The 16,805-nt window shown below is 37.4% G+C and overlaps 2 protein-coding genes across 5 annotated transcripts; one reads left to right on the forward strand and one right to left on the reverse strand.

Moving 5' to 3' along the window:
* Positions 1-6: 6 nt before the first annotated feature.
* On the forward strand, positions 7-2,642 carry LOC130415196 (tapasin-like). The gene is made up of 5 exons (XM_056740740.1): positions 7-49; positions 1,024-1,215; positions 1,456-1,704; positions 2,000-2,359; positions 2,437-2,642. Exons 1-5 carry the CDS (start codon positions 7-9, stop codon positions 2,625-2,627), a joined length of 1,035 nt encoding a protein of 344 aa, XP_056596718.1. The 3' UTR covers positions 2,628-2,642.
* A 643-nt stretch (positions 2,643-3,285) lies between these two features.
* Positions 3,286-16,470, reverse strand: LOC130415661 (uncharacterized). 4 transcript variants are annotated; one of them, XM_056741508.1, is made up of 9 exons: positions 16,220-16,470; positions 10,684-10,846; positions 9,979-10,041; positions 9,391-9,444; positions 8,942-9,004; positions 8,332-8,385; positions 5,717-5,779; positions 5,106-5,159; positions 3,286-3,568 (listed from the first exon to the last, which is right to left on the reverse strand). In XM_056741508.1, exons 2-9 carry the CDS (start codon positions 10,829-10,831, stop codon positions 3,471-3,473), a joined length of 597 nt encoding a protein of 198 aa, XP_056597486.1. In that variant the 5' UTR covers positions 10,832-10,846; positions 16,220-16,470; the 3' UTR covers positions 3,286-3,470. The 4 variants fall into 4 exon arrangements, with proteins under 4 accessions (XP_056597486.1, XP_056597485.1, XP_056597489.1 ...); XM_056741507.1 differs by having other exon boundaries at positions 10,684-10,839; positions 16,220-16,467; XM_056741511.1 differs by lacking the exon at positions 9,979-10,041 and having other exon boundaries at positions 10,684-10,839; positions 16,220-16,467.
* Positions 16,471-16,805: the final 335 nt, after the last annotated feature.

Here is a 16,805-nt window from a genome sequence, read left to right on the forward strand (position 1 = left end):
TCGGAGATGTTATACGTCACTAGTTACTATGAGGGATTTCTTAAACTGGGTTAATAACCGAAAGTGCAATCAAAATAGGATATCAATGAAATAAAACCCAGTTGACTAAAAGTGTTGCACATTAAAGCCAGCAGTCCTCAATTGATTTAAGACCAACATTTTACATTTGACACAAAGTGGAGACACTACCAAATTTATTTATTGAACAAAAGTAATCAAAATGATCTTAAAATCAAACACTAACATTATAAATTGGCTTTTTCTATTAACTATTTATGTTCTTAACTATTTATGTGTCATGCTCTAAGCAGCCAATAACTGTCTGCACAAACCCATAATTAATTAAAAGGATTCCAAGTTTGTAAGATGAGCCGTTTTCTTCATTTAAATGGGCCGATAACAATAATCGATAACTCTTTAATATTGGAAGTTGATAACTGATTTATCTATACAGTATCTAAATAATATATATTATTAAATTATATAATATATAGCACGTAGATGCAAGAGATAATAAACTGATATATTTGCACTCTATTCTGAGAAACCACGCGACATCAGCAAAACAGCAGGAACATGTTTACACGCATGGTCAAACTGGATTAGGATTGTTGCCTCGGAACGCCACCTAGTGGAGACCACGGTTAAGACTAATACTTGACTAAAATGTTTTTTTTGGGGGGGGTTGTGTATGTTCTAAAGGCAATAAGGCATTTTTATAATGAAACGTTAACAGATTGTTACTAGTGTACTGTTGTTGCTTTTTCAAATTGCATAAATGTATAAATTGTCTATCATCACCTTTACATTGTTTTTTTGTTGTAAGTTGTGTTGCATATTTTTATAAAATCCAAAACGCGACATTAAGCATTTCAAATAGCAGCAACTTTGCACAATTTGACTGTGTCGCTCAATTGTCTTCAAACATGCATTTAAGATAAAGAAATTGTCCGGGAACGAATAGAGAATTGTTTATGAATACTGTTATTTATTCAAACCAACTTTAGAAATTTGTTTTAGCAGTTTCTGGTTCTGGATGTCCGGTTCTGGAGTGTTGGTTTGTACAGGAGAAGCCGGGTCACAGAGGGGGATTCAGTGCACCGATGGATCAAGAGAAATCTCTAATGTTCATCACAACTGAACCTTACAATGAAAAAACATCTGAGCTTCATCCTCCAGCAGATATCAACCCATCCAGAATCTACTATGTCACCGGTCAGTGTAAATGAAGCTTTTGCATTTGCATTGATTTGTGCACTATAGGTGTTGTAACAGTATTTTATGAATTCATCTCTCAAATCAAAGAAGATCTTCAGATTGGTCTTAGTACATTTATAAATTACATTTATTCATTATCCATCTTTAATAAGTGACTTACAAATGAGAAAGCATTTAACATTTGTCAACATTTTGTCCCCGACCTTTTAATTTAATGCATGAATTGTCATTCTTTAGATCCAGCCGGCACATTTTGTAGTTCAGCCCTGAACCCACCCAAAGGTTCTGTGAATAAACCCAAATGTGAGATAAACCCCTTCATGCCTCATGCTGCTCTGGTCAGATGGGCATCAGCTTTGACTGACTCCGCCCAAAGTCCTGTCTACCTGCAAGCTGATTGGTTCTCAGTGGCAGCACAAGGACTTGATGAACAGCTGACTTTGTCCAATATTATGCGAGCGCCCTCAGCTTCAAAAGAACCAAAAGGTAAAGATCCTAGCTTCTCGAATATTTGCATAAAAATACAATATGTTTTTTGGTTTTATATTTCATAATTGCAAAGTTGATTCGTGGGGTTTGTATTAGTAGACACTTGACTGACACTTGACGGGTGTTAGAAGAAAACTGTGCTATCTCCTGGCCAACAGAAAACATGAATCAAGATCATGAGTGGCATAAAATGGGGGAGACAGAATTTATGTTGGCTCATGGTTTTGCCACATTTATCTCTTTTCATTCTTCCCTCACTTGTGTTTCCTGTTTTTCTGTCTGTTTCTAAAAGTGATTCTCAGTGTGTCCAGTAAAACTCCAGTGGTCCGCTCTAGACTGGGGGAGCAGGTTCTTCTGGACTGTGGGTTCTGGGTTGACCCATCATCTCCATTTCATGGCTCTGGTTTCTCTATGGAGTGGCGTTATCAGTTCAGAGGTGAAGGACGTTTGGTCTTTGCCTATGATGGGAAGAACGATCGGTTTGCTGAGACATCAGAGACAGGAGCTGATATTGACGTCACAGCTCTCTATACGTCTGGAAATGCATCTCTGATTATAGAGGAGGCTCAAGTGAGACACTCTGGTACTTATATCTGCACAGTTTATCTTCCACACCTGCTGGTACAGGTAGCTGTGGACTTGGAGATTGTTGGTAAGTTGTTTGTCAACAAATATATTTACACTACAGAATACAGTGTTCAAATATTATATAGAATTTAAACACTCTAGAGCCTCCATCTCTCTCCATCTACCCTTCTCCTCTTTCTCTGCTTGTACCTGGTCAGGTGGTGGTGGCTCAGTGTGAGGCGTTGGATTGCCGGAGCTGGATCAACTTCCCCTGTTGCAAGTCTTGTCTATGGTGTATTATGTGTATTTCTTTTTCTCACCACTGTTGTAAAATACTTTTGGCCAAAATCTAAGTTAAAAAATATGAAATGCTACTTTGTGCTCTGCACAGGCTATTAAAGGCAGAATAGGTGATCCAGTCCAGAATATTTTTTGTCATGCTGGTTGGAATTCTATTTATATCCTGATAGCAATCAATAATATTTTTATAATTATAAATCATCTGTGAAAGGCGTAGGACAAAAGAACGTTCGCTCAATCAAAACGTGCAGGCCGAATGCTGTGACTGGTCATGTGTACATTTTCAGTTGACGTAATTTGCATACCACTGCAGACGCTGTTCATCATAAGTCATCAGCGCGCTCATGTCCGCTGTGTCAATATAGGGAAAATGGCAGACAAGCAGCAACAACCAAACTTTCCTGCCGAACCAACAAGAATTAAATCTACAAAACGAAAGTCTGTTTTTGAAAAAGCAGTGAATGTGCCACGTCTCTCGCCGAAGAGCCATCCAACAGCGAATTGGTCTGTGAGCCTTCATATGTTTTGGAGGACGCGTGTCTTTGGATGGCGAGTTGCGTAGAGATTGGGATTATAATTTCCGTGCTAGCAGGCTAAAATTAACACCTGTTCTTTTTTAAACAACAATATCTTTATTTTCCCTTGCAAGACCTTCAGCTCCTATGGAAGGAACTGCAGTTCATTCAGTCAAGATGAAGGGAGGTGAAGCCACAAGGTTTATGCTCATCCAACAACATGTAGTCACAAGCTCTTTCGTTGGCTACATTTTTGTAAAACAGGCAGACACACATTAAGGGTAACCAGTAGCATGTATTTAATGAAGAAATAACACTACTATGAAAGGGTACATCAGAGTATAAGGGCAAAAAGGGAATATGCTCTGTACAGATGGAGCCCTATCTGTGCTCGTGCCTGCGTGAGGGTGTACATAATGCGTAGGTACGTAAACGATTTTCCGCTGCAATCACGTCATCAGTGTTTCTCCTCACTTTATCTGGAAAAAAAGGTTAACAGTGATCAGAGCTTGAATGTGCACTGCAACAAATCAGTCTGTACATTACTAGTGTAGCACACGTGTGATATAGTTTTCTTGTCCATTAGACAGAGCTGCTTGTTTGTGTGAAGCAAGTTTGTCGTTGTGCTTGTTTGTGTGAGACGTTGATTGATTGCACACGGCTGTGTCTATTTCATTTTAGTCTATTTCGCTATTCAAACTTGCACAGTTTTGCATTCTGTAGTCCTGCTATCGTGTGATGGTGGATAATTTGTACGTCTTACTTTATAAGCCACATGAGGACATGAACTCTTGAAATTCATCTTCAGAGTTGATCTGAGAGTATATCTTATGAGAATTTCAGTGTTTGAGTAAAGTACTTAAACGTCTTTCTGACCATCCGCAAAAATAAACGTCTGGTTAACCTGACTAAAGATGACAAAATACTGTGGTGATGTTTAGAATTTAGAATAGTAAATTGATAAACAGTAGTAAACATTTTAGTAAAAGTACTAAGTTGTCCCGAATGGGGAATAGATTAATACATGCATCATTTAAACAAATTCTGTGATTGAATTTATAAATGATTATTTAAAAGATATACAAATATATATGTATTATTTATAAATAGGCTTGAGTATTTAATTACTTTTATTTTAAACGTCAGGACATATTTTGAGGGGCTCAAGAATATCTGGAGGGGTATGCCCCCCTTAGATCCGGCTCTGATAGTAATGTTCAGCTTACTGTAGTAAATTGTGGAGAAAATATTAATAAATATTATTATTAAGGCAAACTAACAATTACATGATCTTAATTTATCCATGTATGTAATATAAAATGTCCTTTGTCAGTTACATGCCTATTCATGTGATGACATGCGCTTGTGTTCTTTAAAGCAGACCATGGATGTTTTGTACTTGTGCTATAGCTGTTTGGCCTGTGCTACAAAAGTTTAAACCTCTGTAGCACCAGTGCGATGTGGAAAAATCTTAATGTAGAGCCATGCTTAAATATCAGTTATATAAAGCTTGAAGCATCGGAATCAATATTGGCTATTCACAATGACAAGAAATCAGTACTCATATCGACTACAAATATCCTGATTGGAGCATCCCTACACAAAACCTAAAAAAACTTTTGACAACAGTAGTACATTTTTGTATACAGTATAGACATATTTTGTGCATTTGCAAATTTTCTTTGTGTTAACACTCAAGAGTAATAATGGCTGTGATATAATTTGAGTGAGGAAAGCAAATGATAACACACATTTTTTCGAACTACACGAGTGATGGTCAAGGATTTGTATGCATCACACTGTATGAGCCTCTTAATCATATAATAAACATCTCAAAATTTATACAGAAATGAATAAAAACATGTGCTTGACACCTGGTGTGTGCTCTTATCTGTTTCAGTGATGATATACTTCACAGAATACCTTGTGTCTGTGTGAGAGAGATTTGCACTATGTCTATGTGATATGATGTGATAGTGGACTTCAGAAAGCAAAACCAGGATGCATCCTCATTACCATCAATGTGAAGAGAGTCAGGTTTGTCCGCAGGCGCATGACTGAGGACATCATCTATCAGGGAAACAGTACAACAGTATTAAAGTATGGAGAAGCAGGCTCAGTTCTTTTGCCCCATGACTTGTGAAAACCAAGCTTAAGTCATTTTATGTGATGTACTGTTTTCCACAGAAATTTCACTGTATAGTTTAACTATTTCAACACAATTTGTTCAAATGCATCAAATGAATATACAATAAAACCAAAACGAAAAATAAAGCTTTAAAGCAGTTTTTACTCTGGAAGTTCAATGCAACCTAGTTACGGCCAGCATGGCATAGTTAAAGTTTCATCAAAGAAACACTCAGCAACACAAATGTCTTTGCATTGACATAAAAAATATAACATTGCAGTTAAAATGACATTAGATCCCCCAATGTTAATACAAAGATTAATAAAAACATGTGCTTGAACCTTGAACCCCCGAATGTTTGAAACAAATCTAGACCCTTGGGTGTGTGTTCTTATCTGTTTCAGTGTGTGTTTGAGATTTGCACTATATTTTTCTGATTGTATGTGATATGATGTGATAGTGGACTTCAGAAAGCAAAACAAGTATACATCCTCTTTACCATCAATGCGAAGAGAGTCATGTCGTTCAAGTTTCTGGGAAAGCACATCACTGAGGACATAATCTATAAGGGAAAAAAACTGATCTTGCTTGTCCATGCTTTAATTCTGCTGTACAAACCGTACAGCAGAATTAAAGCATGGACAAGCAAGATCAGTTTTTGTGATTTACTGTTTTTCAAGTAAAATAATTCTCTATGAAGGATGGCAGAAAGTAAACTTGGGTTTTATTGTTGGGTAAATATCATATTCACACATGTAAATGGAAAGTGTAAGCCCTCTTTTAATATATTTTTAAGTGAGTTCATAAACTTATTTGAGAGCTTGAAATAAATAAGAAAACATAAAAAGTTTCAATCTCTGTGACTGTGAATTTCTATTATTTTAATGTATTGTCTTGATTGTTGTGTTTTTTTATTCATTTCTCGCTCCTTTGTCTCTTTTTTTACTTAGGAAGTGTGCCCTTTTATGGTTTGTTTCCTTTTTTATGTTCATGTCTATTGCTGTAGTTTACAGTGTAATGTTGTGCCGTTCCCTGTCTTGTATTGTATATTTGAGCAATGAAAAACGGATGGCAGGAAGTAGAGACAGTAATGAAAATCGTAGTTTAACTATTTGTTATCCTGCTTCACTCTGAACTCTATTCATTCAACCGATTCTCACTTCACTTAGAGTCTCACTCCGGCCGTATATGCGGATCTCACGATCACAAACTCGTCAGTCTTGGTCATTGCCAGAGGTAAGAGACCAGTTATATGCTCCCCTCTGTAACTCACTGCTAAACATAACCTTTTTTAGTCAGCCTAGACCATGAGCACTTAATAAGAGTAATAATTATTATAACCACAGGTCATGACCACTCCACAGAGATAAATAGAACAACCTTACTTTCTCTAATGGCAGCTATATATAATCATGCCATAGTTTCCTATGTACACTGCGTTCACAACGCCGCTGTCGAGAGCCTCAAAGTGGCCGGAAGTCATTCATTTTCAATGTAAGCCATCAGCGAGCAGCGGTGCGTCTTTGCCGTTGAGGAGAGTTAAAAATCAGCTCAACTTTATGGCAATGAGCGAAGTTTGACGACAACCAATCAGAATTTAAAAGTCCATCGCTTGAGAGTATTCCAGAGATCACAGCTATGTAAACTTTGCTATACGTCAGATCGCCAGAGCTTCCACAATTCTTTCTACAGCGTTGTTGACAGGCCGGCCAGAGTGATTTTTTATGCTCGGAACGGCGGCAGTGTGGACGTACAGTTAGATAGAATAATATTACACTAATCAGCAGTTGAGGCTTACCCTATTTAGATTGTTCCGACAACATTTGTGCTGTTTTAAACGGAAATTCATGTTATCAGCCTCCATGGTCTTAGTACACTTAAACTAATGGCAAGTGCTTAGCTGGATCTCAAAAATTCTCTAGTGTGTTTCTTCTCCAGCTAGACAGGATTCTCCGTCATTAACCTAAACAGTGATTTGCGGTAACAAGGATATAACAGGATTATATGAGAAACTCAGAATACTGCAGAACAAATTCAAACATGACAATTTATTATGTTTCTTGCCAATGCTAAATAAATTCAGAGAATATGAAACAAAACATAAAATCCTCAAAGATTAGTCCACGAGTCTAAAATGCATACCTGACAGTAGAAAAAGTCATTGCGGGTAAAAACATGGAGCTTTGTGTCCCAAGGAACACACAGCATCATGGGGTTAATCTTTGGTAAGAATCCCTCTGATCATTTTTGCAAGCTTTCCTTAAATACCCAGACCAAACTACCCTTCCTCCACACGACAACAATTTACATTGAAACAGGATTCTGTCCTGGATCTGATCAGGCCGCAAGCGGGGATTTGCATGAAGACACACCCTCAACAGTTAGCAGAATATCTTTAAACCCTCAAACCTATGTGATGATCCGCTCTACTGCTGTGGAAAGAGACCATTGCACCAATCGCACTAAGACATTTCAAATTATACCAAACATGCATATGAATATTCTTTGTTCGTATAAGACATGGTATATTTCAAATCCAGTTCATGAGTGAGCTTTGAAGTGAGTTGAGATGGAGAGAAAGAGGAGAGAGGGAAAAGGGAACAGATGTAAAGGTGTGCGTTTGCAATCATCATTCATTGTTTTATGCTGTCTGAGATGGAGATGCAAACCCTGTGGGGATTTCAATGTCAGGCAGGGGTGCCCTCTTGGTGTGGATACCTTGGCAGCAGCCTTACAGTTTCATCAAAGAAACACATTTAGCAAGATAAATGTCTTTGCATTGACATTACAAAATATTATTTTGCACTTAAAATTACATAAGATGTGTGGAGGGGTGTAATTTGCAGGAGTGTGTGAAATATAACACCCAATAAAAATAGCAATTAAACCCCCCAATTTTAATACAAAGATAAATAAAAACATGTGCTTGACACTTGAACCCCCGAATGTTTGAAACAAATCTAGACCCTTGGGTGTGTTATCTTATCTGTTTCAGTGATGATGTACTGTGTACCTAGTGTGTGTGAGAGAGATTTGCACTATATTTTTCTGATTCTATGTGATATGATGTGATAGAGGACTTCAGAAAGCAAAACCAGTATACATCCTCATTACCATCAATGTGAAGAGAGTCAGGTTTGTCGGCAGGCGCATCACTGAGGACATCATCTATCAGGGAAACAGTACAACAGTATTAAAGTATGGAGAAGCAGGCTCAGTTCTTTTGCCCCATGGCTTGTGAAAACCCAGCTTAAGTCATTTTATGTGATTTACTGTATTCCACAGAAATTTCATTGTATAGTTTAACTATTTCATCACAATTTGTTCAAATGCATCAAATAAATATACAATATAACCAAAACGAAAAATAAAGCTTTAAAGCAGTTTTAGTCCGGAAGTTCAATGCAACCTAGTTACGGCCACCATGGCATAGTAAAAGTTTCATCAAAGAAACACTCAGCAACACAAATGTCTTTGCATTGACATAAAAAATATAACATTGCAGTTAAAATGACATTAGATCCCCCAATGTTAATACAAAGATTAATAAAAACATGTGCTTGAACCTTGAACCCCCGAATGTTTGAAACAAATCTAGACCCTTGGGTGTGTGTTCTTATCTGTTTCAGTGTGTGTTTGAGATTTGCACTATATTTTTCTGATTGTATGTGATATGATGTGATAGAGGACTTCAGAAAGCAAAACAAGTATACATCCTCTTTACCATCAATGCGAAGAGAGTCATGTCGTTCAAGTTTCTGGGAAAGCACATCACTGAGGACATCATCTATAAGGGAAACAGTACAGCAGAATTAAAGCATGGACAAGCAAGCTCAGTTTTTTTTATTCACTGTTTTCCATGTAAAATAATTCTCTATGAAGGATGGCAGAAAGTAAACTTGGGTTTTATTGTTGGGTAAATATCATATTCACACATGTAAATGGAAAAGTGTAAGCCCTCTTCCAATTTTTTTTTAAGTGAGTTCATAAACTTATTTGAGAGCTTGAAATAAATAAGAAAACATAAAAAGTTTCAATCTCTGTGACTTTGTAAATTTCTATTTTAATTTATGGTCTTGATTGTTGTGTTTTTTTATTCATTTCTTGCTCCTTTGTCTCTTTTTTGATATGATATATACTTCAGAAAGCAAAACCAGTATACATCCTCATTACCATCAATGTGAAGAGAGTCAGGTTTGTCGGCAGGCGCATCACTGAGAACATCATCTATGAGGGAAACAGTACAACAGCATTAAAGTATGGAGAAGCAGGCTCAGTTCTTTTGCCCCATGGCTTGTGAAAACCCAGCTTAAGTCATTTTATGTGATTTACTGTATTCCACAGAAATTTCATTGTATAGTTTAACTATTTCATCACAATTTGTTCAAATGCATCAAATGAATATACTGTTAAACCAAACGTTTTAGTCCGGAAGTTCAATGCAACCTAGTTACGGCCACCATGGCATAGTCTAAGTTTCATCAAAGAAACACTCAGCAACACAAATGTCTTTGCATTGATAAAAAATATATAACATTGCAGTTAAAATGACATTAGATCCCCCAATGTTAATACAAAGATTAATAAAAACATGTGCTTGACACTTGAACCCCCGAATGTTTGAAACAAATCTAGACCCTTGGGTCTGTGTTCTTATCTGTTTCAATGTGTGTTTGAGATTTGCACTATATTTTTCTGATTGTATGTGATATGATGTGATAGAGGACTTCAGAAAGCAAAACAAGTATACATCCTCTTTACCATCAATGCGAAGAGAGTCATGTCTTTCGAGTTTCAGGGAAAGCACATCACTCAGGACATCATCTACAAGGGAAACAGTACAGCAGCATTAAAGGGAAGGTCGCTGCAGGTAGGGACGATCCGCTGCAACATGTCGTAGATCTGGCAGGATAGTAGTAGAATTTGTAGAATTCGAGTTTGTAATAATGAGCGATGGCTCTGAAGAACAAAAGGTACATGAATGCTGCACGCCGGCTTCGTTTTATACCGGATATCCGGGGGCGGAGCCCGGCATGCAAATTTCATTCGCCAAATTTCATTGGCCTTTTCTATAGTAGTCAGAGTTGATTGGTTCTCAAGTACGAACCCCATCTGTTGTTCTCGACACAACGTCGAGAGACCGACAGAAAGGGAACTGCACTATGCGCCTTAAGATGCTGACCTATTGTAAAGTTATGGAGTGTGTAATCTCATGTCGCCGATCCAGCGTTCAATGTGATAGTCATGATAGCCATGCAGTGTGGAAAGAACAGTGATGCAACGACTTTGAAAGTCGGGCAATGTGAACTCGGCATAAAGGGCAAGTGACATCTAGCAGAGAAGACTAATAATAATAGGATCCACGTTCATCAGATCTTACATTCAATTCCTTCGGAAATAAATATGAAAAAATCTTTTTTCCCAGCCCTACTGTAATATGTGTGTGTGCATTTGATACCAATTTACCTGTTGACTGGTTAAATCGTTCTTTTGCAACCTGGATGTTACTCTTGAAGATCACATGTCTGTCCAAATGATATACTTCTTCATTCTGTCTCATCCACTCTGCCATTGGTACAGTTTTCATAGAGTTGAACTGCTGATCATCAACCATTCCGACCTCTGTGAACTCAGGGAAGGAAATGTAAAGTAAACATCATTACATGAAGACTAATGGCATTATTCATTAAAAAACAAAACCATTAAAAAACTACTGAAGATACAGTGAACATTTAGTGCTGAAAAGAAGTGGACAGTTGACCTTATTGCAAGTCAGTAAATCACCTGCGGAAAGTTCCACTCTCATTTTGTCAAATTAGCTAAAGTAAATTTAGTTAATCTGGCATAATAAATTAGCCTACATTAGGCACATTACAGCAAAGCAGGTAAAAACAAGATCTGATAGAAAGCTTTTCCTTATACACAAAATATATGAAACAAATAATTAGCACTTCACAAATTCAGTAATCTCTTGAGAAAGACATTGTGTGTAGGCCTTTCACTTTATGCAAAGAAAACATAACAATTATGAATATTACTGGATGTGATGTGTTATAACTGCTGATAGCAGAATTTTATGGATTTATTATCCTTTAATAAAAAAGGCTTTTATCTCTCTCTACTTTCTTTCTTTCTGTCATGATTCTGCTATCATGTCAGGTTTATTCTTGTTCTTTCAGTGGAGTCATGGCATAGCCTTTGGGTTTTGTGAGAGAAAGACATGGCTTTCCTTATATCGGCTTGTCATGCGCTTTCTCGTGTCTCGTCTGTGTTTACCGCCCTTTTGGTCTTGTTAGCTTTCCCTTAGTGTTTGATCTTTGTTACCTGGTCCCTATTAATTATCCATTGTTTGTTCCCTTTAAAACACCCTCATGTTCATTGTCCTGTGTTCATTCATTGTACGTTGTACCTGTAAACTGTCTGTACGTGCATGCTATGTTGTGTCTGCACATGTATGCTATGTTGTGTCTGTACGCGTAGGCAAGGCAAGGCAATTTTATTTATATACCACATTTCATACACAGTGGCAATTCAAAGTGCTTTACATAGAAGAAATGAAAATAATAAAAAGAAATAAGAGTAATTAAAACAGTTTATAAAAGTAAAATACAGTACAGTACAGACAGTCGGACGAACATTGGCACAGTGCTCATTCATTAAATGCATAGCTAAACAGATGCGTTTTGAGTCTGGATTTGAAAGTGACTATTGTAGGAGCACATCTGATCTCCTCTGGAAGCTGGTTCCAGCTGCGGCTGGCATAATAGCTAAAAGCAGATTCGCCATGCTTTGAGTGAACCCTTGGTATTTCTAGCTGATATGATCCTAGTGATCTGAGTGATCTGTTGGGTTTATATTCATTGAGCATATCTGCAATGTATTGAGGTCCTAGGCCATTGAATGATTTATATACCAGTAATAATACTTTAAAATCAATCCTAAATTTAACTGGGAGCCAGTGTAAAGACCTGAGGACTGGTGTGATATGTTCATATTTTCTAGTTCTGCTCAGAATCCTGGCGGCAGCGTTCTGTATGAGCTGCAACTGTCTAATGGTCTTTTTGGGAAGGCCAGTGAGGAGTCCGTTACATTAATCCACCCTGCTGGTGATGAACGCATGAACAAGTTTCTCTAAGTCTTGTCTGGAAACAAAGCATCTAATTCTTGCAATATTTTTCAGATGGTAGTATGCTGATTTGGTTATTGCTTTGACATGACTACTGAAACTAAGGTCTGACTCTAGTGTCACACCAAGATTCCTGACTTGATTTTTAATTGTTTGACCCCTAGAGTGAAGGTATGCGTTCACCTTGAGAACTTCATCTTTGTTTCCAAATGTAATTGCTTCAGTTTTGTCTTTGTTTAATTGAAGAAAGTTTTGACACATCCAATTGTTGACTTCATCGATGCATTGGCACAGGGAGTCAATGGGGCTGTAATCGTTAGAGCTAAGTAGATCTGTGTGTCGTCTGCATAGCTGTGGTAAGCAATTTTGTTCTTTCTCATTATTTGGCTCATTGGGAGCATATACAGGTTGAACAGGATTGGCGCAAGACTTGAGCCTTGAGGGACTCCGCATGTCATGGATGTCCACTCAGACTTATGATTTCCTATACTCACATAATAACCTCTCCCATCTAAGTATGACCTGAACCATTTTAGGACTATCCCAGAAAGCCCCACCCAGTTTTCCAGCCTGTCAAGAAGTATGTTATGATCGACAGTGTCAAATGCAGCACTGAGGTCGAGTAGTATCAGCACTGATAATTTGCCTGAATCAGTATTTAAGCGAATATCGTTTATTATCTTTATGAGCGCTGTCTCTGTGCTGTGATGTGGTCGGAAACCAGATTGAAAATTGTCAAAGTATCCATTCGCGCATAAGAATTTATTCAGCTGATTGAAGACAACTTTTTCAATGATCTTGCCTATGAAAGGAAGATTTGAGATCGGTCTATAGCTGCTTAATATGTTCTTGTCCAGATTGTTCTTTTTCAGGAGGGGCTTTACAACTGCAGTTTTCAGGGAGTTTGGAAAACTCCCAGAGAGAAGTGAGGCATTTACCACTTCTAGAAGATCTGCTTCTAAAAATGATGTGGGAAGTGTGTCAAGAGAGCAGGTTGATGTTTTAAGGTGTTGTACGGTTTCTTCCAAAATTGTGCCATCAATTTCTTTGAAGTCAGATAATAGTAACAACTTTCTCAGGTGGTTTGATTATCTGTCTAACACCAGGGCAACTCAAGGATGTGCTGATCACCTTTCTGATATTATTGATTTTCTCACAGAAGAAAGAAGCAAACTCACTGCACTTGTTGTCTGAGAGCATTTCACTGGGAATCTGGTTTGGCGGGTTTGTCAGTCTCTCTACAGTAGCAAAAAGAGTGCGTGTGTTGTTTAAATTACTGTTTATAATATTTGAGAAGAAAGTCTGTCTAGCTTTGCCTAGTTCCATATTAAAAGCATGTAGGCTGTCTTTGTAGATGTTATAATGGACTACAAGTTTTGTCTTCAGCCATATGCGTTCTGCTTTTCTGCATTGTCTTTTCATATTTTGCACTGCTGTTGAGTTTCTCCAAGATGCTTTTTGTCTGCCACTCTTCTTCCTGACTTTCACAGGAGCAATATCATCAATTACAGTTTTAACTTTTGAGTTAAAGGAATCAAGGAGAAAATCAACAGAGTCTGCAGATATGCTTGGTGTTAAGGATATAGCCTTCATAAATAGCGTATGCTATGTTGTGTCTGTACGTGTATGCTATGTTGTGTCTGTACGTGCATGCTATGTTGTGTCTGTACGCGTATGCTATGTTGTGTCTGTACGTGCATGCTATGTTGTGTCTGTACATGTATGCTATGTTGTGTCTGTACATGTATACTATGTTGGTGTCTGTACAAGTATACTATGTTGTGTCTGTACATGTATGCTATGTTGGTGTCTGTACAAGTATACTATGTTGTGTCTGTACATGTATGCTATGTTGTGTCTGTACATGTATGCTATGTTGGTGTCTGTACATGTATGCTATGTTGTGTCTGTACATGTATGCTATGTTGTGTCTGTACATGTATACTATGTTGGTGTCTGTACAAGTATACTATGTTGTGTCTGTACATGTATGCTATGTTGTGTCTGTACATGTAAACTATGTTGTGTCTGTACATGTATGCTATGTTGAGTCTGCACATGTATACTATGTTGTGTCTGTACATGTATGCTATGTTGATTATGTAGATGTATACTATGTTGTGTCTGTACATGTATGCTATGTTGATTATGTAGATGTATACTATGTTGTGTCTGTACATGTATGCTATGTTGTGTCTGTACATGTAAACTATGTTGTGTCTGTACATGTATGCTATGTTGAGTCTGCACATGTATACTATGTTGTGTCTGTACATGTATGCTATGTTGATTATGTAGATGTATACTATGTTGTGTCTGTACATGTATGCTATGTTGATTATGTAGATGTATACTATGTTGTGTCTGTACATGTATGCTATGTTGTGTCTGTACATGTATGCTATGTTGTGTCTGTACATGTATGCTGTTCCCTGTAAATGTTACCTTGTCTGCAAAGTTCCTGTTTCCTCAAGTTTTAGTAAGTCTAGTTTTGTGTTTGTACCAGTGTTTATTTTCTAGTTTAGTTAGTCTGTGTTCTTGTTTATAGTTTATCCAGTCTTGTTTTCACCATCATGGGTTATGTTTTGTCTTTTGTAAAATAAATATCTGTTTAACCCCTGCACCACCGTGCCTGCCTGCTATGGAATGATATTCCGGACACTATTCAAATGTAATTGAGAATCGCGCATTACCGTTTGCATTTTCGTTTAAGCAAACGCACACTGACTGCCAAATTACAAATGTAAAAGCAAAGTCCGTTTGCAACTGTTTTTCCCATATCTTACGAGTTTTGACCCTGTCATATTTAAATGGTAATTTCAATTACCACGTCTGTTTTTTCACTTTCTCAGCGTCGCGTGTGTAGCCAGCCAAAACTCAAACGGAATCGCAATTCATTTAGTATTTCCGTTTCCGATGCCTTACACGGACACCTGTCAATCAGTGTCAAGGGTGGGATAATGCTATGGGGCGTGTTTGTGTTGGGAAGTGACGTCACTCACAGTCGACGGTCAAGAGGCGATGCCCTGAAAATCCGTGTATCATTCGTTCTTTTCTTATTGCCGCAACTGCAAAAAGTTAAAAGAAGTGATTGACTCAGTATTTTTTTTGTAACTTCGTATCGACACCATAGCCGCACTGGAATCATATGCTGATTTAATTAAATACTTATTTGAAACATATAAAGACTTATCTGAGCATTAAATCAAAAGTACGAAAAATGACCCGTTATTTGTTTTTGGTAGTACATTTATAAACGAATAACGAAACCGTTTTTTAATTTTCCGATTTTGAAATCTCAATTGAATATGAAAGGAACGAATGATACACGGATTTTCAGGGCATCGCCTCTCGACCGTCGACTGTGAGGTGACGTCACTTCCCAACACAAACACGCCCCATAGCACAATCCCACTCTTGACACTGATTGACAGGTGTCCGTGTAAGGCATCGGAAACGGAAATACTAAATGAATTGAGATTGGCTGGCTACACACGCGACGCTGAGAAAGTGAAAAAACAGACGTGGTAATTGAAATTACCCTTTAAATATGACAGGGTCAAAACTCACTCATTTTATGCGTCCACAAATTGAAAACGCAATTGCAAATACAATTTGCAATTCCATTTGAATAATGTCCGCAATATCATTCCATAGCCTGCATTTGGGTTCTCCCCCCTGTATTTCATGACACTTTCTTTCTTTTTTTTTCTTTTGTGAAGTTTAGGGTTTGATGTGCCCTAATTATAACTGCATTTATTTGTATGTTCTGTTTATTGTTCAATATGCTGCAGTACAAAACGAAAATAAAATAATGAAATAACATATCATAAAATAACATTATTAATCGAAATCCAACTGAAATTATCTACTCACCACAATTGGCTAGAACAACACCAATGCCCAACAACAGCAACACAGACAGCATGCTCGCCTCTTCTGCTGAAAAACAGATATTTACAGAAATACTTCTCCTTCAGAAACGGTTTGTAAAATGTAATAGTCCCTCTGCGCGATCGTTTATAATGGATCATTCCAGCCAATAGGTGTTCCGGAAATGTTACCCGTCCGAAATTTCTAAGAGGGGTTGGGGTGTTGGGGTTCGTCTTGTATTTATGGGAAAATACAACAAGTCTGCAGACTGCAGATCAGACTGTTGCTCCACCCAAGAGTATTTTCATGATTAGAAGCTAGCAAAATATCTGGAAAAGACATTCAAGATTCTAATTTTCAGTAACAATATGTTTTATCAAAAAAATTCAGGTGAAAACATGACAACCTGCAATGATCTAATGATCTGGACACACGAGTTATAAAGTATGTAACTTACATTTGTTTAAATATCTAATTTAACATGAACCCTTTCATTGATGAATTATGAAAGCCTCAAATATGATTTTTTAGTAAGTGCTCTTTGGGCATGAAAAACAAGATATGAACTTATTGTAAATATGAATTGTTA

This window comes from Triplophysa dalaica, chromosome 25, assembly GCF_015846415.1.
Source record: "Triplophysa dalaica isolate WHDGS20190420 chromosome 25, ASM1584641v1, whole genome shotgun sequence".
Classification (NCBI taxonomy): Eukaryota; Metazoa; Chordata; class Actinopteri; order Cypriniformes; family Nemacheilidae; genus Triplophysa; species Triplophysa dalaica.